This window comes from Lepidochelys kempii, chromosome 16 (assembly GCF_965140285.1).
Source record: "Lepidochelys kempii isolate rLepKem1 chromosome 16, rLepKem1.hap1, whole genome shotgun sequence".
In the NCBI taxonomy this organism is placed as follows: Eukaryota; Metazoa; Chordata; order Testudines; family Cheloniidae; genus Lepidochelys; species Lepidochelys kempii.
The window spans coordinates 19335527-19363020 of record NC_136395.1 but is presented as its reverse complement, the minus strand read 5'-3'; the positions used below and the strand labels follow the sequence as shown (position 1 = coordinate 19363020).

Genomic DNA, 27494 nt, shown 5'->3' with positions numbered 1-27494 from the left:
GATGATTGGGCTTTTGCTATTAATTCCAGAAAGTCAAAATCTTGTGCCTTTGGAAGGCATGGTTAGAAATATCCACAATCCAGTTCAGAAATGGGTTAACCGTCTTCCTCTCCCCTTAATATATAAACATACGCTCTTCGAAGACAGATTGATGGTGATCCTAGAAAATCCTAACAGGATTTAATATATTCTACGTGGTACCCTCCATGAGAGACAGGATCAGGGGAAGGGTGGCTTGTGTCTTCTTTAGTTCAGTGGTTATGGGCTTTGGGCCAGCAGCATTCTGTAGAGCTCCTTCCAGCACGTCATAAACTTGAAACCCTTTGAGAACCAAGCAGCGGAGTACTAGGGCATCAGGAGGGGGAGACGGGTCCATGAGAGGGCTTTTCTTTTGGAAGACGCAGTACAGAGCCATTGCTCTGGCCAACTGAAAAACAGCATGACCTTAATTAACATTGTTTGTTACTTTAAGAATCTTTTTAGCTGATCAGTTGTAGATTTGCTGTCAGCCAGCCTTGGGAAGCCCTTGTCCCTTATGTGCACATCCATGGACTTCATGGGCATTGTTCACCTAAATCCATTTGAACTCACCATTGCCAGCTAACTTTCCTCTGTGGCCTTTGGGACAGGTGGGTCTAGAGGGTTTGCACAAGTGAAGGTGGGGGTGGAGCAGAATCCCAAGATTACAATATAGAACTAGAACAAACTGAATCTGGATTAGGCTCTGCAACAGGCCAAGCTTGGTATGCCCTTGAAGTCTTCATAAAAATTCAAATTCCTGCTAACAGAGCCCTCAAATGGAGCATCGGCTGCTGTAGTATAGACTCCTGCTCAGTCACCTATGGGATTGATTGTGCCAAATCAATATTTAGGACTAGATCACTTCAAGAAAAACTCATATCTCCAAGTATCTAGGATCCCTGACAGTCATGATATCAAATAAATCGGAAGTATCAACTTGTCCTAAACTTTCCCAACATCTTTTTGACAGAGCCTAACTGCCAAGTTAGTTGCACAGCAGGGGACACCTATTTGGATAAGCAAAAACAAACCGTGTATTTGGTAACATCTGTCACTTCCCAGATTTTCATTGTGAACTGAAGTGGGGTTTGTGTCTTATCTCTAGATATCACGCCATGTACAAACCAGCTCCATTACCAGAGGTCCAAGCTCGTCTCAAGCAGAACCCTAAAGACACTGAAGAAAATATCAGGATTTGCCTGGAGACCTATTACAGGCATGCTGGCGACTTGGAGGAGTTTTATGACAATGCTTTCTACATCAATGCTGACCAAGACCCTTATGTTGTCTTTGAGTATATAGAAAGCTGTATTGTTAAGCCCCTTCCACACAAGTCCTGACATATTAAAAACAGCAGTTCCAGCTAGTCCAAAATGCTACCAGGCAATGTCAATTAGTTGGTGACTTAAGACTCAAATTTATGAGGCTAAATTTTTTTGCAAAAGCTAATATTAATGAGTAGGGATGATTTCCCAAAACCTTGTAAAATGAAAAGCTTGTTTGGATTTAAACTTTTCCCTGCGGTGTTTATAATCCAAACATTGCAGTATTGGGCTAGTGTCAGGGACCTAGAACTCAAATGGACTGGCACTGTCTGAAGTGAGTGAAGTGCAGAGAGTAAACAAACAACATAAACGGTGAAAAGTTTCAGTGGTTCAAGCTCTTTGTTTTAATAATCCCAGAGGGTGAGACAGGAAGAAAGTTCATTTTTTAGAAATTATGTTTAAACTTCCTCTCCTTTTCCAGGTGCGTGATTCAGGGAAATGTGGAATATTAAACCTATTTGAAGTGTACTTGTCTGGAGTCATACTCACTGCCACTAAACAAAACCTGCAGCCTGACCGCGTGTGTGCTGCGCTGCTGCAGTTCTCTGTACGGCGTACAGTTAGGATGGTGGCGTTCATCATCATGCTAGTCTAGGATTTAAAAAACAGGGCACTAGGGCTTTGAAAATGAGGATCAGTGGTAGCAACAGCAGAGTCTGAAGTGTTGACAGGATGCAAGTACTGTTACCCCCATGTCACTTCAGCTTGCTCTGAGTAAGTGCGGATGAGACAGCAGTAAAAACACCCACATGTTGTCTGCACAATAGCATCTACTACTGCAGTATTATAGGTCCTAATAGAGTGACTGGGACAGGCTTCCCAAGGGATGCAGAGCAAGTGAAGCTAAAACAAAAGCATATATTAACACACCCACGAAATGGGTCACAGATTCCTCTGTTTCAGAATTAAATTAAACAGATTATCTCTAGCCATTGAGACATGTACTAGAGCCCTCCTTCCTTGTGGAGTGAAAATCCAGGTTTCTTATCCTGCCTCATTCCTTGCTGCCTGAGTGCAGCACCTGTGACTGCCTTAAATTAGCCACAGCTGAACTGCCAGAGCCTAATAGTAGCCATTTATCAGGAAGTAGCAGATGATGAGTCACACACACAGTCTTTCTGGAGCAAACTAGAGCCAAGGAGCAGCCATGCCAGGTAAGTCTGTTTTCAGTGGAAGATGCTCGACTTTAGCCAACACTTACCATATTGCACTACTGTTAACTAGATCACTCCATATCTAGGGCAACGCTGATTCCCTCCTGATCCTGGGAAAGGGTTGGAGAAACAGCAGTCTGCAGGGATTGGGAGAAAAGACAGGAGGAGAGTTAGACCCTTTACTATCCCTAAGTGTTCTCAGTGCAGAGAAGGCACTAAAAAATGAAAGGGGAGCTTCCCCAGGGTCTTGAAGGAAGGGAGGCTCCTACCTTCTCCTTCAGGAGCTGTGTATTCCCTGCCATGCAGTCCCCCAAGAATTCTTAGTCTCCAAACAACTTCTGCCTGGTCCAGATCCAGTGCTTAATTTGCAATGAAAGAGGCGCCCAGGCTCAAGCAATTTTTTTTATATTCATAACTGATGCCCCAGGCTCAACCCTAGCAAGGCCTGGCACAAATTAAGCACTGTCCAGATCATAGTAAATAAGTTTCTATGCTTGTGGCTGTTGTGATCATGTTTGTCCAAGGTTACACATAAATCAGCAGGAAAGCTCCTGTAAAATCCTCTCCTTGCACATACAAAATACATAGGTGAGCCTCTCCATTAGCCAAATGGCCCAGGGGACACTGAAATGTTTGGGATATTTGGGGTTCAGATAATCAGCCTTTAAAGCTGAGATTTTTTTCAAAGCGTCCTAAAAGATTAAAAAATGAGAATCAGGTATGCAAATGCCCTACACAATTTAGAAACTCTCAGCTTACGTGTCTGTGTTGAAATCTAAGGAAACTAAAGCTACTGCCACCAGCAGCGTGAATCACTAATGAATTTTGTGCCAAGAAATTCCAACCCACAGCACCAGGGGGCTAATGGTGAATGTAGTTTACACAGGGCTGGGCCTGACTGCAATACCCTCTCGTGAGGCTGGGCCAGTGGATTTGTAACAGTTCCCCAGTTACAAATGTGCTGTTCGGTAACCAAGTTGGACAGCCGTTTTTCCTCAATGGATATAAAGACATGCTTTAGCCTCTAGGCATAATTGGGAGCCCTTCTATTAATAATACATAGAAGCTCATCTTGCTAATATTGTCTCCATTTGAGTGTTCCTGCTAAATATTTTGATAGTTGAAATGGATCAAGAATGCATTTAAATACTGTTTGCGCTGCAACTAGGGTACAAAGGGACAGTGCATCTTTAATTAGACAGGTACATCTGCTTAATTAATTTAGCTGTAAAGCCCTTTTTCCTCTCCATTCTTTCATCTACATGCGAATGCTATATTAGTTCCACTCTGCTGGTTCCATAGAAACTGAGAAAAAGAGCTCATCTCATTGAGATGCACTTGGCATGTCTGTGCATGGAGTCTCAGGTCAATGGTCAACCCCCAAGGGTTTGCAGCAGGCCTGAAGTGCAGCACATAAGGGTTAGCAGAACATGCTAATACTCTTGTAGAACTCTCCCTCAGAAACAACTAAAACAATTGACATTCATTTAATTACTGTAAATGAAACAGCCCTTTGCATCACTTTGCATAGTAAAGCCTGTTAATACCAAAAAGGTTCAGTGGCTGGAAGAAGGAATTAGGCTTTTATAATTGGAATATGGCATTTTAAAACCAATTAGGAAACTAGGCTTGAGTTTTTTAGCATCTTATTCTGGCCAAACAAACATTAAGCAACAAGAAAAACAAGGTAAAGAGGAGAAGGTAGCAGCACAGCAGGGAAAGAACTTCTTATTTTGGAACGCTTGTACAGCTCTGAAATGTACAGCTTGGATCTTCCCACTGTGTTGCAAACACACTTTGCGGAGAGGGGTGTTTGGAGGTTGTATTGCACAGTGCATCTTACACTATTAATTGGGGAGCTTGGCAAAGAATGAGGTAAGTCCAGTTGCTCCACAAACTTCCACATATACCTGTTGGAAAAAGGAAGCATTTCTTCACACAACACTTAGTTGGCCTGTGGAACTCTTTGCCAGAGGATGTTGTGAAGGCCAAGACTATGTAACAGGGTTTTTAAAAAAAAAAAATTAGGCAAGTTCATGGAGGACAGGTCCATTAATGGCTATTAGCCAGGATGGGCAGGGATGGTGTCCCTAGCCTCTCTTTGCAAGAAGCTGGGAGTGGGCAACAGGGGATGGATCACTTGATGATTCCCTGTTCTGTTCATTCCCTCTGGGGCACTTGGCATTGGCCACTGTTGGAAGACAGGATACTGGGCTAGATGGACCTTTTTATGGTCTTATAAAATGACACATCTTGGAGCAAATCATGCTGCAGGATGAAGTTTGAATGGCTACAGGCAGGAATGTTGTTCATTTGATACTGTGTCAGCAGTGGACCCCCACCTCTCTTGTAAATGTGAAACAAAACCTGGTGGAGGGGGAAAGGTACTTATCCCCACTAGAGGAATACAAACACTAATTCTGCAGTGATGGTGCTGGTGCAAAACTGTAAAATAGGTAGACATATACCTTCAGAAGTAAGACACTATAGGAACAATAAGACTGTCAATGGGTGGAGGGAGAGGGACAAATGTAGTTCAAGAGATCAAATATAAACCAAGAAGCTCCCAAGAATCCTCCTGTGCTCTGAAAGCCTTGTTAGGATAAAACTTGCATGCAGCTCAATGGGTTGAGACTATACATTCTGTCTACCATTTCTTGCACTCCAGGCCTGCTTCCCCTAGATGCAGCGGGAGAAGGGTTAGTCTCAAGTAGGAACAAACTGAGGTCATGACCATGAATTGCCTCTGGCTGCATGGATGCAGCTACAGAAACAGGGCTCAAGACTTAATTTGTTCCTCATTTGTAGGTTGTTTTTTTTTAAATGCTGAAATTGTTTCCCATCTAGAAAATGACTTGGGTCACTCTCCCCCCTCTACAGGAGAGGCCGTTTGAGTTTTGGGGGGTAGGAGAGGGAAAGGTGCATCAGCTCACTTCATTCATATACAAAAAGGAGGTGCCCTGGTGTAATGGCTAGCACTCCCTTGGCTTTAGCTTCCCCAGGCAGGGATAAAGGTTAATTTAACCCTCATAACCCTAATGAGGTAGTTACCATTTGCAAAGCATTGCAGATCTGTAGATGGAAGAATTACACAAACATTTATTTTAAAGAATAAGTGCACCTATAAAAATCTTTGGTGACAATACCTAGTTTTGAGGTCTTGTGTGCAGGTAGAAGTTAAGATTCCCACTAGATGTTTGGAAGCGTTCTGTTGTTTTTCCTACATGAATTTTGTCAGAGTTGAGGGCACTGGAGTTCTTTTATACTGCATCCTAACTGTGTGATCATCCTCTGAGGAGGTAGCAACACCACAGAATGTGTTTGCTGTAGAACAACTAGATGGGTCATGAAGAAGCCCCTACCCAAGAGCATGGATCTAACATGCACAAGCAGCATTTGCCAGTACAAGTTCTCTCTCACATAAGGCCTTGCACCTGAGTGAGCCGATCAGCTCAACCAGCATGGACCCCTATAACTAAGCAATGACCACACACTTGCTCTGTGGTGAAACCAATACAGCAATTTTACTTCTGTTCCTTTCCTACTCCAATGGGGCCCCAGACCCAGAGCATGTACTCGAAGGACTGGTGATAGTGAATGAAAAGATCTTACAGGCGTACCTTTTCATAGAGCAAATTCTATGCATAATAAAACCTAAATCCCTGCTTTAACTTTTAAAAAAATAAATTTATATATATCCCCCCATGCAACCTATAAAGCTTCTAACAAAACCTACATAACCATCACATCTGTATATTTGGAAGTGGATCACACATTTCATTTATATTTACTACTTTTAGAGTTGTTAGTTCTTTATCAGTTTTAACTTAAAAACCTGCCCCCCTCCCCCCCCAGCCCTATTGGACCAAATATGGATGTATACCTTTCAGCAGTGTGTCTTACCAACAGGAGAATAAATATAAATCAAAGAGCACATGAGTATGTTTCACACACACGACTTGTCAACCTCAAAGCAGGCATTTACTGAGTTAGGAACAGGAAAGAGGTCCAAAATTGAAGGTGGCAACATGAAGGCCTGTTTTCTTGTTGACATTCAAACTATCTGTATATTTTTCAATTATTGTCAAGATGACAGAATACAAAATCAAGTCATTGTTAACAAATGGAAGAGAGGCAAGCTTCGTAGTACATTCTCTCCCCCCACCTTCCCTGATTCCACTGTGCTGCCTTGAGAACATTTAAACCCTTATTTCTCTGTAAATAGACTAAGATATTGAGCATGGTCCTTGAAAATAGCAGAGAACCCCCTTCTCTGCAAAGGCAGAAAGAGCTGGTGGAGGGCATTTCAAAGGGAGAGCAGCACCCTGGCCCTGTTCAAAGCACAGAATCAAAACTATTCCTGTCAGTCGGTATTAGATGTATTCACTAGGGTCCCAAATTCAAATCAATCAGCTCTGAGTCCCGATATTGGAAGGTACTCAGGATCTTCAATTCTCGGACTTCTGTGGGAACTGAGGGTGTTCAAGTGTTCAAGGACCACTTGAATTATTGGTGCAAGGCTCATCTTTTCAACCTGCAGAATTGGCATCAGGCTGCCATATTTAAATATTTGTTTAGAAAACAATCAGAAAACCTGATGAATTAGATACATTAACTGCACAAATTCCTTCCACAATACCAGGAGTGGCCAGCCAGACTCATTGGCCAATACTTCACCCTTCCCATGTCCTATAAAACATGTGAAGAGCCTTTCAAGTTTAATAATTGAGCTTTTGAAATGTGCTTTGATTTTACAAACCATAGGGGTCTATTCCCCATCCTGCATAGCTCCAATTTATGCAGGTAGAAGCTGTGGCTGTATCAAGAGGAGATCTCAGCCCACCTTATATTTCTACACCATGAAGCCATTCTGAAGAGCTGTATTCTTTAAACCACCAGCCCCCTACTTCCCCCTCAAATCTTGGGAACCCATGTTTCTCCCCTAAAGCCATCCCCTTATAATGCACACATAATACAAGAACTAGGCTGTTTGTTTATTTGAAATAAAAAAGAGGGGTGGGATTACAATGCTACTGTTGCAGTATACAAAACACATCATTCAAGTTTGCTTCACATTTACAAAAAGTGCCATATACACAGCATCAGTATTCACAGCAACTTTGTCAGACCCTCTTATGAGCTGAATTTGAAATACAAGGGAAATTAACAAATATCCTTCCATTCAGCCTGGTAACTGAGTGGCCTGCCAGCTAAACTGTTCCCACCCCAGAATGCATTTAAGTGGCCTTTAGGCCTGAAAAGATGAATGAATAAATTAACTTCCAGCTCCATCATTAGGTCAAAAATGTGTCAAAACTTGAGAACTCCTCTTTGAACACTTCCATTGCCCTCAACTTTCCCTTTGCAGGACCAGTTAACTGCAGTAGTATTAAATAAAGAAAATACCACAGGACTGAACATGGCACCATCTGTAAGGGAAACAGCAGTGTGTTAGGTCCTCTATGAAGAGGAAACTCCACTGCCATCATCTACCTTCTGGCTTATCCCACTGAAGTCTAGGATAGCATAGGGAAAACCTTCACTTCTAGCCCTGACCTGCACTGTAGTTAGCACTAGTAAGTAACCCAGGTACCACCCAAGAGGTGGCTGCATTCAGCAGTGAAAGCAACACCGGCTGCGTACGCGGTCAGATGCCACATCAAAGGCAGTAAATAGATCACACATACAAAATCTAAAGTGGCAGGGGCTCCGGATCTTTTGAATTAAGAATATAAGCTTTAGTTTTTAACACTAAGTAAAAATGGTGAAAAGCCCCATGTCCCACTCGTAAAAATGATGTACAACCTGATGCTGAGGGTCTGGGAACATTTCCAGTGTAAAAATATTCACACATACTTTGTACAATGTAACACCAAACGTAGAGTTTAGGATTAGGATAGGTGTTAATTTCAATTAAAACATTTACACATAGCCCTGCTTCACTACAGTTTAATGCAGACAATAGATCACTGTACATAGTTCTGGGTATACATTAGTTTGTGATACATGAAAGGAACTAGCCAGGCTTGAGGTTTACACAGCCTAAATTCCAGATGCATTCTGTATTAGAGCAGGGAATTTAGCTGAAACTTACTGGAAAATGCCAATTCCTCAAAACTGAAATGTTGTGGAGACGTACCTGTTTTGATCAAACTTTCATTAGGTCTGATTCAGGCAGAGCAGGGACTTGAATCTGGCTCTTCCATAGCCCAACCATTAGGGTATTGCTTGTTCAGTAGTGTCTCTGTTTGACTAGAAATGCTATACCTGACGAACAAGTTTTATCAAAATCAGGAGAGGGGTCTGCTGCCTGAATTCAAGCCAGGGTTTGACCCTGTCTCTTCCCCATCCCAGTAGTGTACCCTAGCCACTGGGCTATAGAGTCAGTTTTTCTGGCCCAGTGAATAATTAGTCATATGAAGTGGAACCGCTTCAACAGGAGGTTGTGGGAGAGACACACTCTACACCTTAGTGATGAGGGCACCCACCTGAGATGTGGGAGGCCCAGGATCTAGGCCCTTCTCAATCTGGGTCTCCCACATCCCAGGTGAGTGCACCGGACCATTGGCTACACAGGGGTGTGCGTCTCATTTTCCATGAAAAGCTTCGCAAAAGCTAGATTTCATTCCCACAAGAACAAAAATTCCAAACCCTCCATTTTTCACAACATGGAAACCTTGTTTTCTTGTCAGCCCTACTCTGCATTTCAACTGGACTCTAGCATCCTTAAGGGAACTTTAGATTCCTAGACTACACAAAGCTGATGAAGTCCCTAGCTCCACATATAAGCTCTGCTTGTTTATGTAAAATCAGGGCAACTTTATCAGTTAAAAATGTACCAGTGTAAATCTACCAATGCAAGCTAAACCATTGGTTTGCATCAGTTCAGCTGCATCAGTTTTAAACTGATTCAATTAAAAACTGGTCCAATTTGTGTGTTTTGACCAGGCCTGAAAAGGAGGCTTCCAGAGGTACTTTAGACTGGAAATTTTAAAGGGTAGAAAAGAAATCCAATAGCTACTCAGACAATTTCATTTTTATTAACCAAGTACCTACAACTTTAAATCTGTTTTACTTCTAAATTATTATTTAGGTCTTACCTCTAAATCTGACTTTGAGGGTTAAAAGGATGAGTACGTTAGTCCCATTCCCAGCTGCAAAAAGATAATACAAACCAGATTTAGTGCTTGAATCTAGCAAGGTTTGCATGTTTACTACCTTCCAGGAAATATGACCTTTTAAAGCAGAAGGTGGCTACCAGAATGAATGGACAATTGAAACTCATAATGAAGACAGTGAAGGCTGGCAGGTAAAACAAACTAGCAGCTGTTTCTTGATTCATTACAGCAAGCACAGGCATATGGCGTTGTTCCACTGAAACGCCTGGCCGCTCCATTCAAAAAAGGACACAGGATAGTGTGGTTAGGAGTGCCCTGCTCTCTAAGAAGCTGACCAACACACAATTATGAGACCTGGGGGTTTGTTTTAGTAGACTTGCTTTTTGCTGTTTTTTCTGTGCCTCTACGAGATGCAGGATTGAAGTATTTGAGCCTAAAAATCCTACATTTTGACATAAGAGCAGTAGTTTGGGTAGTGCCGGTCTCCTACCCAAAAGGATAAGGAACCCCCTTTTGGAGAGAGAAGGTAGTTCACCTTCCCTGACCTTTCTGCAGAGGCTACACACAAGGGTGTCAACTGAGGATATTTGTGATTCCATCTATAAAGAATTCTACTGTTTCACAAACTGCAGAACAGCAGACAGAAGGACTGTGTGTTTAGGATGCTACTAATCTCTCGCACTAACTAGTCCTCAATTTTATTTTGGGCATAAGGACAGCACAAAAGAGATCTGAAATTTGTAAAGGTATATAAATACAGACATCAACTAGGACTATCAAAATTCACATTTAACTCTTCTCTCAAGAAATCCTTAGCAGTAATGACAAAATAAATGGGTATCAACACACTGAGTGTAAAGTCACTATATGATACATGAGCCACAAGGGAAATTCACATAATATGCTGAGAAACGTTTATTGGGTTTGTTAGAAATCCATGAACAAGCACTAACATAGTCTTGCAGGAAAAACCAGTGATGTACAGCAGAACTAGCAGCCTGGAAGGGGGCATTTAAAAACAGGCTCTTTCTAGACTATTTTTTATTTATATTCAATTACTTTTAAATGTAAGGAAACAATGGAGAGAAGAATTAATACTCAACCACTGGATGGGGCTGGTATAAAAATAAGTGCTTTCCATTGCTACTGATCCTGACATCCAAGGAATGATTGGAGCACTGGAGCCAGTCACTGCCACTCCAGCTTTCCACCACAACATGAGTGATGGTGCTTTGACAGCTATAAGAGAAGAGGTTTATGCACCAAATTATCACAAATCCGGACAGTCAGTGCCTTTCCAGAGCCCGTTTGTGAATCCATCATAGCAGTTTGGATTTCTTAGCTAGCACCAACAGAAGAGGATTTAGCTGCTCTGTAAGCTCCCATTAGTCTTACCACAATAAGAATATATTGTTCAGTATTTAATTACCCGTTTACACAGTTTTAATCCAATTAACCCAGTGTACTGCCTATTATGTATTAAACTCACAGTACACCGTGAATAGCCTCAAACTACAGGCAAGGCAAGGCTTGGGGAAAACAGTTACACTAGTAACTACTAGCTTCTTCAGCAGTTCCAATAATTTCCAACAGCGAGAACACCCCAGTATCCTGGCATACACACCAGTTAGGTAGGAATTGCTTGAGGTCAGGATGGAAGATTGATGTCCGTATGAATCTTAGTAGTTAGAGGCATAAGAAGCTATTCCTTATCAAGGATCATGACAGATTAACTTGAGGCAGAGAGTAGGTGATAGATCTATATATATATATAGATATTTATCTATCTCAATATATATCTCCCCTAATCAATCCCCAAACACAACAGCAAACAACTTAAGTCTGTCTGTGCATCACCTTCTGTATTGTATTTTAAGTGCAATGCAGTGACTCCAGCTTATAGTATCTCGGCTGGTCCTGAAATATTATTTAGTCAGTTTTAGATGATGGCAAGTTACATTTGAAATGGGCCTCTCAATTATAAGTCAGATTTGGGAGCTCCAAGTTTAGTGTCTTTATAACAAAAAGCTGGGAGAGAGTCTACTAAAACCTTCAAGCATCCACTTTCATTGCAAAGGCAGGTCCTCGCTTCAGCATTAGAGGTACAAATTTCAAAAGAACCTCAGTCCATTAACTTTCAAAGGGCCTTAGGTGCTTTTACAAATGTTAGCTTAGGACACCAAGTTTCTCACACAACAAAAATTGGGTGCCAATACCAGACTTTACCTTTAAGGCAGTGATTTTCAACCAGTAGTCCGTGGACATCTGGGGGGCCACAACTATGTCAAAGATTTCCAAAGGGGTCCTCACCTCCACTGAAAATTTTTTAGGGGCCAGGAAATGAAAAATGGTTGAAAACCACTGCTTTAAGAAACCACAGATTGGTTTAAAAAACTGAAATCCCAAAGATAAAGCAGTACAAGAATCTGTGTTTTGTAGAGTAGAAATACCATCCTCAGACACAATTCTGCCATGAGGGGGCAAATCCTGTCTCCCACCCCTGCAAGAGAACAAGGTGAGGGGATCTCTGCAAAGAACACCTTTCCCCTCCCCGCCCCCTCCTCCCCACAGCTTGTATAGCAATTTTCCCCAGGAAGGACCAATCTAGCCTTATGAATCTACCACACTCATAACCATGGTATCTGGGTGCTAGTCCCATGGAGTTTCTTCTACATTTCATTCAACTGTTAGTTAAAAAGGATGGTGGCTGAGTACTGATCACTTCATCCATGTTTCAGTCAGACTACCATGATTTCATACTCCAACACATTTGCTCTGCTGCATACACATGCTTTAATCACAGAATGGTTCCAGAGGAATCCACTAAGACAACATGTGCCACAGCAAAGTTACACAGCCAGGTGTGCAAGCCCCACACTGCTGATTGTATTTGCTACATGTCAGCACAATCACAGTATGGAGCGGAGAGACACATATGGCCTCTCCCCAGCTGCTTGCTCTCATCTTGCAGACTCCCAGGAAGGGCTCCTCAGACTATAGTTGAGACAATGACTGTTCCATTCCCCTGTGTCTCATTTTGGAATTGTGTAGTACTCCCATGAGCTGCTGGGGACAATGCCAAGCACCCTCTCAGAGGAGAGCAGTTCTTGTGCAAGACTGTTCCCTATTGAACTGGTATTCTGTCCAGTCTACTGTTAAATGTTCCAGGGAGAGAGACTATTCCACAATAATGTATTTAGGAAGAGCAATGCTTAGGGTGTTGATGTAGGTTCTGCAGGTTGTTTCAATGCTCTAGAGAAACAGGACTAAACCTATTCCTAGAATGACAAGTGATGGGCACTACTCAACAGCTACAAGTTATTTCACTAGAGGGAAGTTCTGAGAAGGTAGGTGAGGGAGGGAGGGAAAAAAAATCCAGTGGGACACTACTGGTCTGAAACTTGCTATTTTATTCAGCTCTCAACTAATTGCCAAAAAAAATGACATGGCTTTAAAACCCACAGTACCTCTTGACTCAGAGCAATAAGAAACAAAAGCTGTTTCCATAAGGAAATCTGAGACTCTCAGCTATCCAGTGGCATATAAACTTGCAGGTTGTGGGAAGACTTTAAAATCTCATCATCTCAACTGCCACCATGTACAACCACCAAATTAATCTAATTTGAGTGTCCACTACCTTGAAAATTTCTGAAGCTAAACACCAATGCTGAAAGTAGCTTGGACTCTTACCTTCCAAGTATATAAAGCATTAGGTTCGAGCTAGGGCAGTTTGAGAGAACAGCTGCTAAAATTATACCATAATTAAAGCAAGTCAGTAATCAGAATAATGAGTTTAGGTCTAATACCTTCTGGTCTGCCAGACCTAGAAATACTTCAGTGGACCAGTAGATTTTACAACCACTAAGCCTGAAACAGAGATTAAATCAAATTTATCAGAAAAATTAGATTTCATTTATATAATTTTTTTAAAAGCTCCTCTAACCCTCCCCATGATTAGAATTATTTCAGAAGGGCAACAGAATATTCGACTAGGACCAGTTGATTAGCACTGTTTTTTACAAGAGCCTATAAAGCTTTACTTCTCAAGGCCATTACCCACCACCAATCCTAGACTATCACAGCATTCAGATTGGATTAAAAATGATGCACTTGTTTCCCCAGGGAAAGGAGAGTTAGGTAGCATCTGAGAAGGGAAAGGAATCCTACCACAGGCACAACCTTGGTACTTGCCTCGAACTGTGCATACAACAGATGTCAGTTCAACTCTGAGCATTCCAACTGACAATGGTTTTCCATTGCTTGCTTTGCTAGCTGACACTGGGAGCTACAAACTCTCTTTGCAAATATACCACTAAGTTTATTTCAATTTGTAATGCACACCAATAAAAAACTAAACATTTCTTTAATACAAGTATGGTATCACTCCCAGGGATATTTACAGACAAGGCTATGGTTATTTTACAAATGAACCTTTTTCTAATCTTCTGAATTATTAGAATTGTCTATTGTAGGAGCACTATCATGCTCAACACATGAAACATTGAAATGTAAAGGCAGCTGGCTTGTTTGAATATGAATTGAGATGTGACTGCTCCTAGTAAGGGTAAAGGAACAATAGGAAAATGTGCATAGTCATTAAGTCAAGAAAACTTAAGCATCAATCCACACATGCATTTGTTGAATACTGTCTGGATAATTCCTTGCTGCTCTCAAATACCTAATACAGTATTTGTGCTCTGTAACAGAGTCCACATAAAATGTTAATGCATAACAAGCTGGTGCGCCATAGATTCACACTCTTGCTTCCCACACAATAAGAAGCCTGGAGAAGTGAATTTTACACATCATGCATTCCACAAACAAAACAACTAAAAATCTTTTTTTTCCAGGGAGCATCTAGTGGACTGGCATTTTTAAGTAGAAACAAAGAATTTTGGATGGCCTGAGAAAATGGTTCTTAACCAGACAAGATGGATTCTAATGACAGAAACTCGTTTTGGAATTATTATTCCTCTGGCACTTTGTAGAAAGTTGAAAAGGAAATGTCCCCCACATAAGTTGGGTCCCAAAGGCAGAAAGGACAATTATCCAGTGGGACAGTCAAAGAAAACACTGTTTCAGTGACAGTGACAAACAGGGGTTCCACCAGGATAATTCACACACGTTTCTGAATGCCTGATATAATCACCTTTTATTTTATAACTACCTCAGAACAGCTTCACCAAACTCTGAAAGTTTTGGTTAGATATTTCCCATCTAATTTAATACTTCTCTTTTATACTCTATTTACTATAAAAAGCCAGTTTAAGAAAACCAAATGACAACCAGAAATGACTGGTTTTGGGTCAAGGTATTGCAATGCTTTTGAAGAGAATCCCACTGCCTGATTGGAGGGAAGGAAAAGTGGTGATTACTGGGTTATATAGGAGGGGAGCATGGTACCTGTTGACAGTGTGTGAAATGAACTGAAGAGATCAGGTGTTAGCACAAGTGTGGTAAATGGTTAAAATGTATTTCAGAAAAGGATAAGGAGATTTGATCACCAGATATTATACATTTTAGAGTTGGGTCTCTGACATGGAATATATAAATGCTAATATTGTTTACTTATAACCATTAGAATTTAAAAACTTCCTCTTGATCCATATTTGGCACAAGCTGCCGATTTTAGCTTTCTGACTGCAATTTTTCCCCCCAAACCCTGAGAAATACCAGGAATTATTTTGCTAGTTATGGAGTGAAACATCTAATGCAGTGGCTGACTTCTCTCAAGTGGCTAAAATTGACATGCAGGTCACTTAAGAAATATATTAGAATCACACATTATTTCTGATAGTTTAATATTCTGTGGTACAGTGAGTGCCAGTACTCATTAAGCAAACAAATAGGAGCACTGGAGACTGAAGCCCTCTTCCCACTAAGACTGTTCAAGAAGTGCCTCCTGCATTCTACCTGCTGGGATGCTCTCACCCTTGAGAAAAGCATCCAGTTTTCACCAGAGATCGTATTCAGGCTGCATGCTTCTCAGATTTCTGATCTTTCAATAAAAGGAAATTTATCCAATCAAATGCTGATGCTTTAACAGGGTCCATGGTTGCCTCAACATTGCTCCATAAATCCCTTGTGCTAGGTATTCAGAGGATGCTCTCATTTCTGGAGTATGAAATGGGTCATTACACTACTGAGCTTCTTGAACGTCAAGTGCTCTATTTACAGGGTTAGGAACAGTGTCTTCTGCCTTCAGTAAAATGTATATACTCCTGCACCTTCTGCCTCTTTCCAGACTGAATGGAGTCTTATGCAGTAGAGAAAAGGTCTTCAAGCTTCCCACAGCTTTCTCTAGAACACAGGAGAATCACAGAAAGTACAAGGTCCTTGCAATAACCTCTTGATCCATTCAGGATCTGCAAATAGGAAAACAAGTGGTTTAAAGCCCAAGTTACACAGAAGAAAGATCACAATGATGGATGAATATTTTGCTTCACATCCTTTAACTGGACCAAACTTCTTCTACAAAAGTCTCTGAAATGATGTTTTGAGATGTACATCTGACAAGACTCACTGAAGATTTAGGATGAACCCAACTCCTCATATTAATTAATTTAAATGCCATTTCAGCAGAAAGAGACAAAGTTAAGGCTGAAGCTGTCCACACCACCCTATAGCTTGCCTAGGTATTGCAGCTTGTCTTTACACACAAACAAGTCTGCCATGCACAGACAAAATGGGTAGAGTTTAAGGACAATTTTCTGCTATAACTTAGTGATCTTGTTTTTGTGAGTTGAAATTAGATCTTTGAATTACTGCAGTAATTCAGTCTCCCATATGTAAAATGAAGCCAGCAACGCTTTCTCCAGCATTTTAGATCCATTTGTAGCTGATCTGGTATCGATGAGAATTAGACCTCACAAGTTCTAGGAAGGGAACACACATGCCTGTAGAATAAAACTTCCTTTGAGATCGCATCAGTTCTGCAGAAAAGTGCTTTGGAAAACCAGATAAGTTCATATCCTCCCTGAAGAACAGCATTACAAAAATACCTTAACGAACTGAGGTTTAATATTTTGCCATCAGACACAGTAGATACATTTTTAAATGTTAAAACTTGGACATAAAAAAACACTGATTTCAAAGAACTATAAGGCATCAGCTGCAATTCAAAACAAGTTACTACAGAATTTCTGTCTTCTCAGATATAGGAAAAGCATGGAAGTTCAGAATCAAAAGACCTGCTCCTTCAATTTGATTACATTGTCTAAACAAGCTGTATTTATCACATTTCAGAGCCTAAGCCTGCAAGATGCCAAGATCCTTCTAAGCTTGTGCTGAGAAAACTCACCTTTCATTGAAATCAGTGGTGCTCAGCATTTTGTAGGATTGGGCTTGCAATTTGTACATGTAAAGAAATCTAAACAAATTAGTATTAATCTATCTGTTGTAACACTCCAGCACAGACTGCATATGTACTTGGCTCATATTAAAATGCAATACATATTTACACATGATTTTCTCTAATTATTATATTCTAATTAGGGCTTTACAACTGTGACACAGACTACAGTCAAACATCACGAAGAGTAGAATGTTACTACTCCATTTGATAGCTGCCTGCAATAACAGTTAGTCATTGAGCCGGATCCATGTCACTATACAGATGACAAAACACTCGGTGAGAAAATGCAATCTTGCCCTTTCAAGCCACGGAAGCAGCTCACCTTCTGGGGTTGGATGCCGTGCAATGCTGTCATGAAGCAGACACCTTCTGTATACCAAACTCTGGCAGGACTGGTAGGTTAAAAAGCACCTGAAAGGTGGCAAATTGCATCATCAAACAGAAGTTTCTAATTGTATGCTTTATGACAGAGGGATAAATTCTGTTCTCAGCTAACAGCTGTGCTTCTGTCAGGCTGTGTAAGAGCAGCATTTACCCCAATATCACTGATTACATCATATCAAAACCTTTAAAAAATATGAGTTAGCATTAACATTTCACATCTAACTTAATTAGCCAAATTACGTAGGCTGGCATGAACTAATTAAGATTGCCTTGTAATAATATACATGTACAAGAGGTCAGAGGGCAACATATCAAGGATCAGGGAGGGAAGTATTTCCACTATTGGCTTTACAATTTTAAGCAAAATACACCTGAAGAGACGAAGATTTTGAGAGCTATTTTAACGGACAGTCATTGAACAGCAATCACCATGATTTAAAGATGCATGCAGGTTTTATGTACTATCTTAAGGGCTCACAACACTTAGAAAGGTCAAGGGACTCTTCAAGACAGTGGATTCTGTTATCAGAATAATGAATTCACACCAAAGGCTGTGGCCAAACCTCTACTGACAACCACCATTAAGTATCCAATTTCTTGGTCTTCAGTGTTAAAAGCTTTGTGAGGATTCTGCACTCTGGTCATTCTGAAATGATGTTAAAGTAACTCTGGGCATGCAAATTGACTGGTTTCATTAAGACCCAATCAACTGCCAGATTTGTTTTTGGCAACCAAGTAATTTGAGATAAGAAGCATAAATAGCCAGAAATGCACAAAATATATTTCCATAGGGACTTTTTCCTCTTCTACCCTCCCATCCAAAAAGCTATAAGCCATTTGATTTTCTTTGGGGGTGGGGAAAGGAGGAGAAGAGAAACAAAGCGTGAATTAGGAGCACTGAAGCATTAGTTTTGAAAATAAAACAATATTCAAAAGAATATAAATAAGGTCAAATCTAGGCCTACCTCCCTCCCTCTACAATATCCCTTAGTTCTTTCTCACTCTTACGAAGAGAGTACCAGACACCTTGTCTGCTTCCTCTCTTTTCTTTGCAGAGCATGGACAACATGCTCCATGCCATTAACTCGTTCACAATATGAGAATATATTTTACATTAGCTACTGAAATGCCTTCCACTCATCCAAAACAGAGAAGAGAATCAAAGCAAAAGCTCCTTAACCGCTTACCTGAGCCAAATGTGGCCATTGGAGCAGACCGCCTGTTTGCGATCTGTGAATGGCAGGATCTCTTTACACAAGCTGCAGTGCTCCGGGAAAGTCTGTTTGTTCATTTTCTTTAAGATATGTCCAATCAGCACCTGGGAACACACAGCAGTCAGCAGTGTTTACAGGAAAAGACTGCCTGTTGAAAGGTGGAGAATCTCCCAGGATAGCATGATTTCAGAAGAAAATACAAGATGCAAAAATCCAGTGCACTCAACTGAATTCAAATGAAAGAAAAGGCAACTCAAATACATAGTGCTGTAGTAGAGATGGATTGATTCACATGCTATTCATGCAATCGGATGGATTTAATTGCCTAACCCCACACATCACTGAAAGGGATACAAAATTTGTTTTAAAATAACCAGGATTTTTGGTACTTAAATGCTAATGGTGACTGGAAAAAAAGCAACTTGGACTTGAGACCCACACATTCCACCACATTACAGAACATCAAAGGCAAGACACAATTTTTTTTAAATAAGTCTCATGGCTGTGACAATGGAGGAGTTTAAAGTCCTGTTAATTATTTATGAATCTGATGCCGTTGTTTTAGCAATCACTATCAAACACAATACATATAGCTGTTCCACTGAAAGCCTAAGTATTAGGTCAAATTTATTACCATACTTGTCATTTATAATTTACCTTTGACATTTCAACGGATACAAGCCATATCCCTAAATTATGCTGAAGAAATATTTTAGGCAGGTACAACAGTCATGACTGACAGAGGTTCATAACAGAATTTGAGTGGTTATATATATATATATATATATATATATATATATATATAGCCTAGAAATCTACACTGCAACGAAACAGCCCCAGAGCCCAAGCATGGCAAGCCTGAGTCAGCTGACATGGGCCAGCCGATGGTTGTCTAATTGCAGTGTGTGCTCTAAGTCTGAACATCTGGTGGCAGACCATTCTCAGTAGAGGGTCTCTTGCTTCTCTTCTTTGTCTGATACAGCACACGTTTGCTAACTTCATTACCCACCACAAGGAACATAGTTCAGAAAAAAGCATGAGTGAACAGAGTTTGCTGTGATGAGTATTTTTGTTTTCAGGATTGGATGCTGCTCTTGTATTTAAGTTTTACTGCAGAAGGGAGAATTGTAAACCTGGGGCATGTTCTTGACAGTGCTTGGATGCAACATCCTATTCAGTTACGTTTATTTTAATATTTTTAGAATATAAATGGACCCAGAGGTTCAGGCAATAATACATGTTTTATAAATCAAATTTTAAATTATGTCTTTAAGATACTTCAAGTCAATTGATTGGTTTTCCATTTACATAATTTTTTGAAACACTGACTTTTACAATTTTTTTTGTCATTTTAAAAAAAAATCTCAAACCTGATGCTTTCCTTGATTTCATAACAGCACTACTAAAGGAAGTGTGTTTAAAATAAGCCAAATTTATCATTTAAAATGAACAGTGACAATGTTTTACATAAAATATTTGTATTCAAGAATTAAAATTTTGAAGATGTAATAACTGATTTTGGGGGGAAAAGGCCGCCTCCATTTTAGTGTAAATAGATGAAGTGATAGATAATCCTAATCACAGGGGAAAAAAACAAGGATGCCCCCTTCTACCACCACATTCTTTCAGATCACTTAAATTATTTTGAAAGTGATTACAGGTCTGTCGTCCTCCCCAGTTTACCCATCCCAGCAGAAATGTATACACAGGTTTGTTCTTTACTATGCCTGACCCAAATTCTAAGGTGTGTATTCAGATTTCCCACATCCAGCACCACCCACCATCCTCAGTTGGAGAGGCAGGCAACTAATCTCCAAAACAGATACAAGCAACCATCCACCTTCTGCCCCCAAGGGAGTAAAGCTGAGAATGAAGAAAACCAGGAAATTTTGTAGCATGGAATCCCAAAAAAAATATACATGTGCACTTACTCGTGCTGTTCTGTCATCATAGCCTTCATCAGACATTAAGAAGTCACAGACTCCTCTGGTAGGAATGCTGGTGTTCTCTGTAATCCATGTATGCAAGTAGACTTCTCCCAACACTCGCTTCATGTGTTCCCGTGTCAAGTGCATTTCTACTGCTTCAATTCGTGCCTGTATTTCAAGGAGCTTCTCCTCCATTGGCTCATGTCCTCCTATGTCACTTGAGTGGACAAGAGTGTCATCTGCTGGATCATCTGGGTCTCTTCCTTTGCTCACTTCACACAAACTCTGCTTGCTGGCCTGTTTTGAAGTTCCCTCTTCTTGATGATCATCCTCAGTACTCCCCATCCCAGGGGAATCCGATATTAATACTTTTGTGTCCTCATGTGAAGGCCTCCACATGACCTCAGATGGAGTTTTCTGCATTGACTGGTACAAAATTCTCAAGAGGAATAGTTTAAAACGCCAAAAGTAAGTAGATCCACAGCTCTCAATCTTTTTATCCAAGGCTTCTTGTAAGAATTGAGGGATATGCTTATCCTTCAAAATCTTCCAGCGCACAAGGTCTGTCAGGTCCACTTGTCTGAAAAGATTTTGCACAGAAGACTCCAAGAGCTGAGCAGCTGCCTCCTCAAATGTTTTGAGAGTTACAAATTGAACTTGATAGTTTTTGTTTACAGGGTGAAGGCCGTTGGTCATACCCTCTGTTGTAATAACTGCTAGGTATGCGCCACATGGGCTTACAGCTATCCCGTGAGTCCGCACAGAGCCAAACACTTCAGACAGCTTAATAAGCTGATGCTCAAACTTTAATGCAACATCTGTGAAGATGGGAATGAGTTGCCTTACCTTTCCGTCACTTGAGCACGTGTATACTGTGCCATTCTGTTTATCCGCAGTCATGGATACAATTGGTAAAGAGTGAAGCCCTGTCACATGGGAATTATGGACATTCAGACCTGCTTTGGATATCAAGAGAAGACACCAAAACACATAAGATCCTCTTGCAGCCACTACTAAGCTACAGCTACATTTCTGGTAAGGATGGTAGAGAGGAATACATTTGATACTGTGTACTGGCAACTGGTCCATTTCTTGCCATAAGACAACAGGTTGCCTGAGCGTGAAGTAGCCTTTAACTGCTTTTAAGTTGACAGGAAGGATTTTAACTGGTCCAAAAGCACTCCCTACAATGAGTCCACTCATCTTTCGGTTGTTGTGTTCGTATTCCCACCAAGACAAGACGCTAGGGGAATTTATTCCTGACTCTATGGTATTGCAAGAAGTGATGGATTCCTTACCCACAAAAGGAAGCTGAAATTGCCAAACGGCAATGTTTCCGTTTTCAAAGAGTACGGCTAGGAGTACACTGCCAACATCTCGGCATTCATTGTTGTGTTTCACTTGCTGGGTGGTGCAGATACCTGACCACTCCATACGGACTGGAGTCTGCATGCTATGCCGTCTCTGAAATTCTGCAAAGTCCCCTAGTTCTCCTCTGGGGGTCTCAACCTTCGAAAGTTTGTAACTGGTTTCATACAGACGCTCCCCATAAATCTCTGTCAGATCAACCAGCTGCACCCACTGTAGTCTGTTAAGATTAGCATGGATGGTTAATCTATTGTCCATAGTTAGAGCAGCTAGAAGGCATCTTCCATTAGCATCACAGCCCAGTGGAGACCAGCTGGAATATTTGAATCCTCGCATAGGTGGTAGTGACTTTCCTTCAGGGTTGAATACTCTATCTAGCATAAAGGTTTGACTAACAGTTGGATCCTTAGAGCTTGCAAACTTTTCCTTACATTCTGCAACCTCCTTTTTTGAACCAACCTGAAACAGAATAAGTACTATTAAAACACAATTTTACAAAAACATTTCCTAAAACAGTATTTTAGTTGTACTATAACAAATATCAATTTAATAATTCTATGTGCTGTGTCCAATACAGGAGAGAGGAAGGAGAGAAGGATTTTAGCTTCCATTAAAATCAATGGAAGACACGGCTGAAAGTATGGCCCCTATTCCGAGTAAATCTTAAGATGTGACCTTCAGCATTTGTGTCCAGTAGTTGAAAGGTACACACAACACTAAAGTGAAGCACTCCCTCATACTGGTGAAAAGAGGAAAACCCAATTGCAAATGTGTAATTTCTGCTACGCTAATCATGGCCTTTTACACTTCCAAAAACAAACAAACAACCTGAAAAGTAGCATGTAGTAATACACTCGGTTACTGTCATAAAAGTTTTTAAGTATCCTAGAATATCAGGGTTGGAAGGGACCAGGAGGTCATCTAGTCCAACCCCTGCTCAAAGCAGGACCAATCCCCAATTTTTGCCCCAGATCCCTAAATGGCCCTCTCAAGGATTGAATTGACATCCCTGGGTTTAGCAGGCCAATGCTCAAACCACTGAGCTATCCCTCTCCCCCTCCCCCAATCACCATGAATATGGATGCAACAAATGCACAAATAGCTACTAGCTACTTCCTCAACCAACAATAGCCCCAAATTTTGAGTATTCCTGTGAGATAGCATCTTCACACATTGTATATTTTATTAAAGAGACACACTAGAAAACTGAATCAAACCAATCAGTTTACGATCAAAAACTCCGCACACCACTCTGTGCAGGCTAGACAACTTATTAAAATATTGCTTCCATAAACTTTCCTACTATAACCTTCCCCTCAACGGTCTATTCTCTCTCTACAAATTACAATGAAGCCTCCAAACTCACTTAATCCTGTGCATCATCTAACCATGTTTATGGGAAGGTCACACACACAATTCTTGATTACCTGCAAAAGTTTACAATGACTGTCACTTTTGGGTTTGGAAGGGTCATAGTCTTAGCCTACAGGGCATATTAACTTACGAATTATTGCCTCTCTCCTGAGTACTGAGCAGTGGTTACATATATATTAAGTATCAGATGAGTACAACCTAAAATGTTCTAGTATTGCAGAGAAGCAGGATTTGGGAGTCCTCATATGACATCAGAGCTGTTCCAGGCTGAAACAGGCCTGGTAAGGCTGTGCTTACACTTTTCCATCAAAATCTGAATTATGAAGCTGAAAGATGCAAGTAAAACTCTTACTTCAAAAATTTCCTCTTTATCCCCTCTCCCAATTTGCATGTATTTGGCTTTTAGTAAATTTAAAACTATGCTTTGAGGCCTCTTAAAAATTGCCAACTATAACTGCATTTTGTGATTGTAAATTTCTCCTTTCCATTTGCAACTCAGCTGAGAACATAAAAATATTGACAAGTTCCCAAAACTGAAGTCTTCTGTTTATCCACAGAACAGATAAAGCAAAGGTGCAAGCTTCTTCATACTGTTCTCTCAGTGTGTCTCAACTATGATCTGGAGAATCAATCCTAGGAACAGATGGAGAGTTCACTCTTCTTATCCCTTTTAACTCTTGTTTCTGTGGTGGAAGAGGCAACAATGTGTTGTGAGCCAGGAACACCAGCCCATAAACTAAGACCACTTCAAATGAGATTACTGGTTATGTCTTTGTTACTAATATCCCTTCAGTAGATTTGAACTGGTTGAAATGCTCTGATATTTTGAGCCATCTAATTTAATATTTCTAAACTTACTGCTACTGGTAGCCATGTTGCTAAATGTGACACTGGCAGTGTGGAAGATCTTAGATCAGATCTGCTGCAATCTTATGAGTATTTCATATCTGTATCTCTCAGACATACTTAATCAGGATTGGGGTCCTTCTGTGCTAGGTTCTATATAAAACAGATACAGTCCCTGGCTAAGAGATCTTACAGTCTAAGAAACCTACATTAATAATAACTGAAGTTGCACCTGAGTTTACTCATTGTCAATCTGCAACAACGACACTGAGTTTTACAACCCGTGCCTTTTCCATTTAAGTTTAACCCAATTAGTTAAATGAGGGGTTTAAAAAGCCATTTAAGGGTTTGTTTACATTATGGAATTTTGCACCACTGAAGATGCACTGCATCAGTGTAACCTACCTCTGTTTGAAACTGCTGCAAATATTGGGGCAGTGCATCTTTACTGGGAGAGGTTTGCACTTGTGTAGCTAGACTGGTGCAAAAATCCATAATGTAGACAAGCCCTAAAATCAGCCAAAGATTTCAGGCTTAAATCTTTATATGCTAGCAGTCAGCAAAAACAGGTTCAATGGACTCTTTGGACATGCAGATATAAATACACTTAGGACACTCATACTAGTTTTTCAGTCAGCAAATAGCATACAACATAGGAAACTGCAACGAGACCAAACCGCAGTTTACACATCCACCCCAAACAAATCCCAAGGTAACATATCTGATATTAGTGTCCATATTAGATCTGACATTAGGCTCTTCTTAAAGTCTGGGAGAAGTACTAAGAATGTCACAGGTACAAGGTAGAATAGATTATTTAGCATAAGTAGTTAACACATCACCTTGAATGATCTCTTAAATTTAGGGTAAGTGGCCCTTTAACACCTCTGCAGTCAAAGAACAAAAAAGGGTGGTTGGTGAGTCAAATTGCTGTAATAAGTCATAAATGCAGTGTGTCTGTTCAGTGCATAATTTTAGTGTCTAGCAAAGTTTGAGTTTAAGCTCCCAGATTTGTCTTTTGAAAGTGCTGAGGACGAGGACTGAAAGGTCAGATGAGTGATCATTTTATAAAACGTGTATGCCCACAGGTGATGGGGCATTTGTGTGTGTTATTTTCCTATATGAGTTCATTTGAGAACATATGGATTGTCTGGTTTCACCCATATAGTTGCTATTGAGGTATTTAGTGCACTGGATGAAGTAAACACAGCTGCTACTTTGATCTGTTTGGTACAGTCTTCCCCACTGCACTTCTAAATGACAATGCATTTTGCTTAAATAATCAATACTCTTCTAGTTAAACAAATTCTAGAGTAGAATGGAAGCTGATTTGCAGTCTCATACAAGACTGACAACAGCAAGAGTGTCAGTAAAACTTAGTCCTAATTAGAGTCTTTTTCAGATGCATAATAGTTGCACACTGAAACAATTTCACTTGGACATTCCTGGGATAAGCACAGGTGTAGTTTTAGTTTGTGCTTTAGTGCCTAGAACTTTTTTCAAGAGTTAGAAAGTCAAGTCGTTGCCTAGCCTACTTTATAAGAATACCTTAAAACTGAAAAAGTTTTGGGAAGTCTAATTTACTTGTAACTATTAATGCTTTTTTTACTTTCTGTATTTAGTTCCTCTTAGGAAAAGAAAACAGATGAGCAGTTTTACTTTCTGGTTTTCATGTACTAGGAATAATGCTTTAATCATGGTATAAACAAACTACAGGGAAATTTTAAAATCCAAAATAAAGTTTAACTTCTGAAAATTCTGTTTTAGTTTTCTTTTAAAGAAGTGGCTCTGAAAATAAAGAACTAGGAAGGCTCAGGATATAACCAAGGTAAATGTTTTTATTTAAATAAATATTTACATTTAATGTACTATCCTGTATTACACCGTACAACAAGAACACACTGAAATGTGCCCTACACAAAATGAAAGTAGAAGAAAAAGGACAGGGGCACAGATAGCCCAGTGGTTTGAGCATTGGCCTGCTAAACCTGCAGTTGTGAGTTCAGTCCTTGAGAGGACCATTTAGGGATCTAGAGCAAAAGTTGGGGATTGGCCCTGCTTTGAGCAGGGGGTTGGACTAGATGACATCCTGAGGTCTCTTCCAACCCTGATATTCTATGACATTGAGTGCCCTTCCCAAACCTGAAGAAAAGCTCAGTGTAAGCTTGTATCTTTCACCAACAGAAATTGGTCCAATAAAATATATTACCTCACCCACCTTCTCTCTCTAGTATTGGCAAAGATGCAGTCAGTCTACTCTAGGAGCTGCTCCAAGAAGCAAACCGAAAGCAACAAGGTTTTTTAAAAAGTAACGTTTAGAATGAACATTCTCCATACTATTATTTTGCGTGGCACTGATTGTGAACCCGCTATACATAGATGGACTCAGCGAATATACAGGCAATACTTTGTACTGTCACACACAAACGGATGTGACAAAAACCTGTTCTTGCTGTTGTGTACAATGGGTATTTATGTGGTGTGTCAACACAGATCCTGCACTACTGCTGTACTCATGGACTAAGAAGTTATCTCCTAAAGTTTATCCCAGGATAGAAAATTCGTTTTCCAGTAATTAATCCTTATCTGGATTAGCCTGGATCTGAGGAACAGCGGAGGTGGAGTCAGGGTGAGAGAAACTCCTCTAGTAAACAAAGCCACATGTTCCAACAAAACACAGGCCAACCTCTGACAATAGCAGCAGCTGTGGGAACGGGATTGGACCAAGAGCAGGGCAGCCTTAGGAGAGGGGGGTCACAGCGCTTTGAACAGTCAGTGGCGTGGTCAGGTCCAAGTGGTCTCGCCCTCAGCAGGCGGCTCCTGCCTCTCGTTTGGGGGGACGGCTGGAAAAGGCGAAGGGCAGAGCCCCGAACTAGAGCGCAGGGACCGGGAGAAGACAAGGATGAGCGTGGGGAGGGAGCGGGGCTCAACCCTGCAGCCCCCGGTCGGGAGAGGGGCACAGTCTCTCCCCGGCCCAGGGGCGCTGGTCCATCCGCGGGGCAGGAGAGGAGGGTCCCCAGCCGCCCTCCGCCGCCTCACCTTGAGCAGGCAGCCCGCGGCGGGCGCGGGCACGGCCGTGCGGTGGATGACCAGCTCCTGCCCGCCGCTGTGAATGTCGCTGAGCTGCTCCAGCACGGCGATGCTCCGGGCCGTGCTCACCGACACCCGGTGGTCCTCGGACCAGGCCAGCGGCTCCAGCCCGCTCACGCCGTGCTGCAGCCGCACGGCCGGCTCCCGCCGCACGGCCGTCAGCCGAAACCCCGTGCTCGGCCCCGCCGACACCGCCTCCTCCGCCGGCGACTCGAGGCCCGTCGGTGGCTCTTCCCCGCCCGAGGACAGCGCGGGACTCCCCCCACTTCCAGCTGCCGCCTCCGCCTCCGCCATCTTGCCGCCGCCTCACACAAGCCA

The 27494-nt window shown here is 41.2% G+C and overlaps 3 protein-coding genes across 11 annotated transcripts in view; 1 reads left to right on the top strand and 2 right to left on the bottom strand.

Annotated features, from left to right (window-relative positions):
• Positions 1–1808, top strand: part of AK8 (adenylate kinase 8) — a 125644-nt gene extending 123836 nt beyond the window's left edge. For 4 of the 7 annotated variants that reach the window (XM_073313852.1, XM_073313856.2, XM_073313850.2 and 1 more), the window contains one exon: positions 1127–1808. In XM_073313852.1, coding sequence (XP_073169953.1) covers positions 1127–1361 — 235 coding nt within the window. In that variant the 3' untranslated portion in view covers positions 1362–1808. The remainder of the gene's footprint in view (positions 1–1126) is intronic. The other 3 variants (XR_012155214.2, XR_013634755.1, XM_073313857.2) reach the window with 1 other exon arrangement.
• The window catches only part of GFI1B (growth factor independent 1B transcriptional repressor), a 528613-nt gene that overhangs the window by 202662 nt on the left and 298457 nt on the right, over positions 1–27494 (bottom strand). The gene's annotated exons all lie outside the window — the stretch shown is intronic.
• Positions 1588–27494, bottom strand: GTF3C4 (general transcription factor IIIC subunit 4). Of its 3 annotated transcripts, none has more exons than XM_073313833.2 (5): positions 27126–27494; positions 20502–22325; positions 18544–18674; positions 17295–17383; positions 1588–2637 (listed from the first exon to the last, which is right to left on the bottom strand). In XM_073313833.2, the coding sequence occupies exons 1-5, from the start codon at positions 27468–27470 to the stop codon at positions 2567–2569; spliced, it is 2460 nt and encodes an 819-aa protein (XP_073169934.1). In that variant the 5' UTR covers positions 27471–27494; the 3' UTR covers positions 1588–2566. The 3 variants fall into 3 exon arrangements, with proteins under 3 accessions (XP_073169934.1, XP_073169935.1, XP_073169936.1); XM_073313834.2 differs by lacking the exon at positions 1588–2637 and adding an exon at positions 13965–15983; XM_073313835.2 differs by lacking the exons at positions 1588–2637; positions 17295–17383 and adding an exon at positions 13965–15983.

Excerpts from the sequence above, each read along its gene's own strand:
- GTF3C4 (XM_073313833.2), bottom strand. The coding sequence starts at position 27,470 with ATGGCGGAGGCGGAGGCGGCAGCTGGAAGTGGGGGGAGTCCCGCGCTG. Across the intron at positions 18,675-20,501 it reads ATGATGACAGAACAGCACGA|GTGCTGATTGGACATATCTT; the intron begins GTAAGTGCACAT and ends GTGTGTTCCCAG. Across the intron at positions 2,638-17,294 it reads ACGGCATCCAACCCCAGAAG|ACTGCTGTTTCTCCAACCCT; the intron begins GTGAGCTGCTTC and ends CAATCCCTGCAG.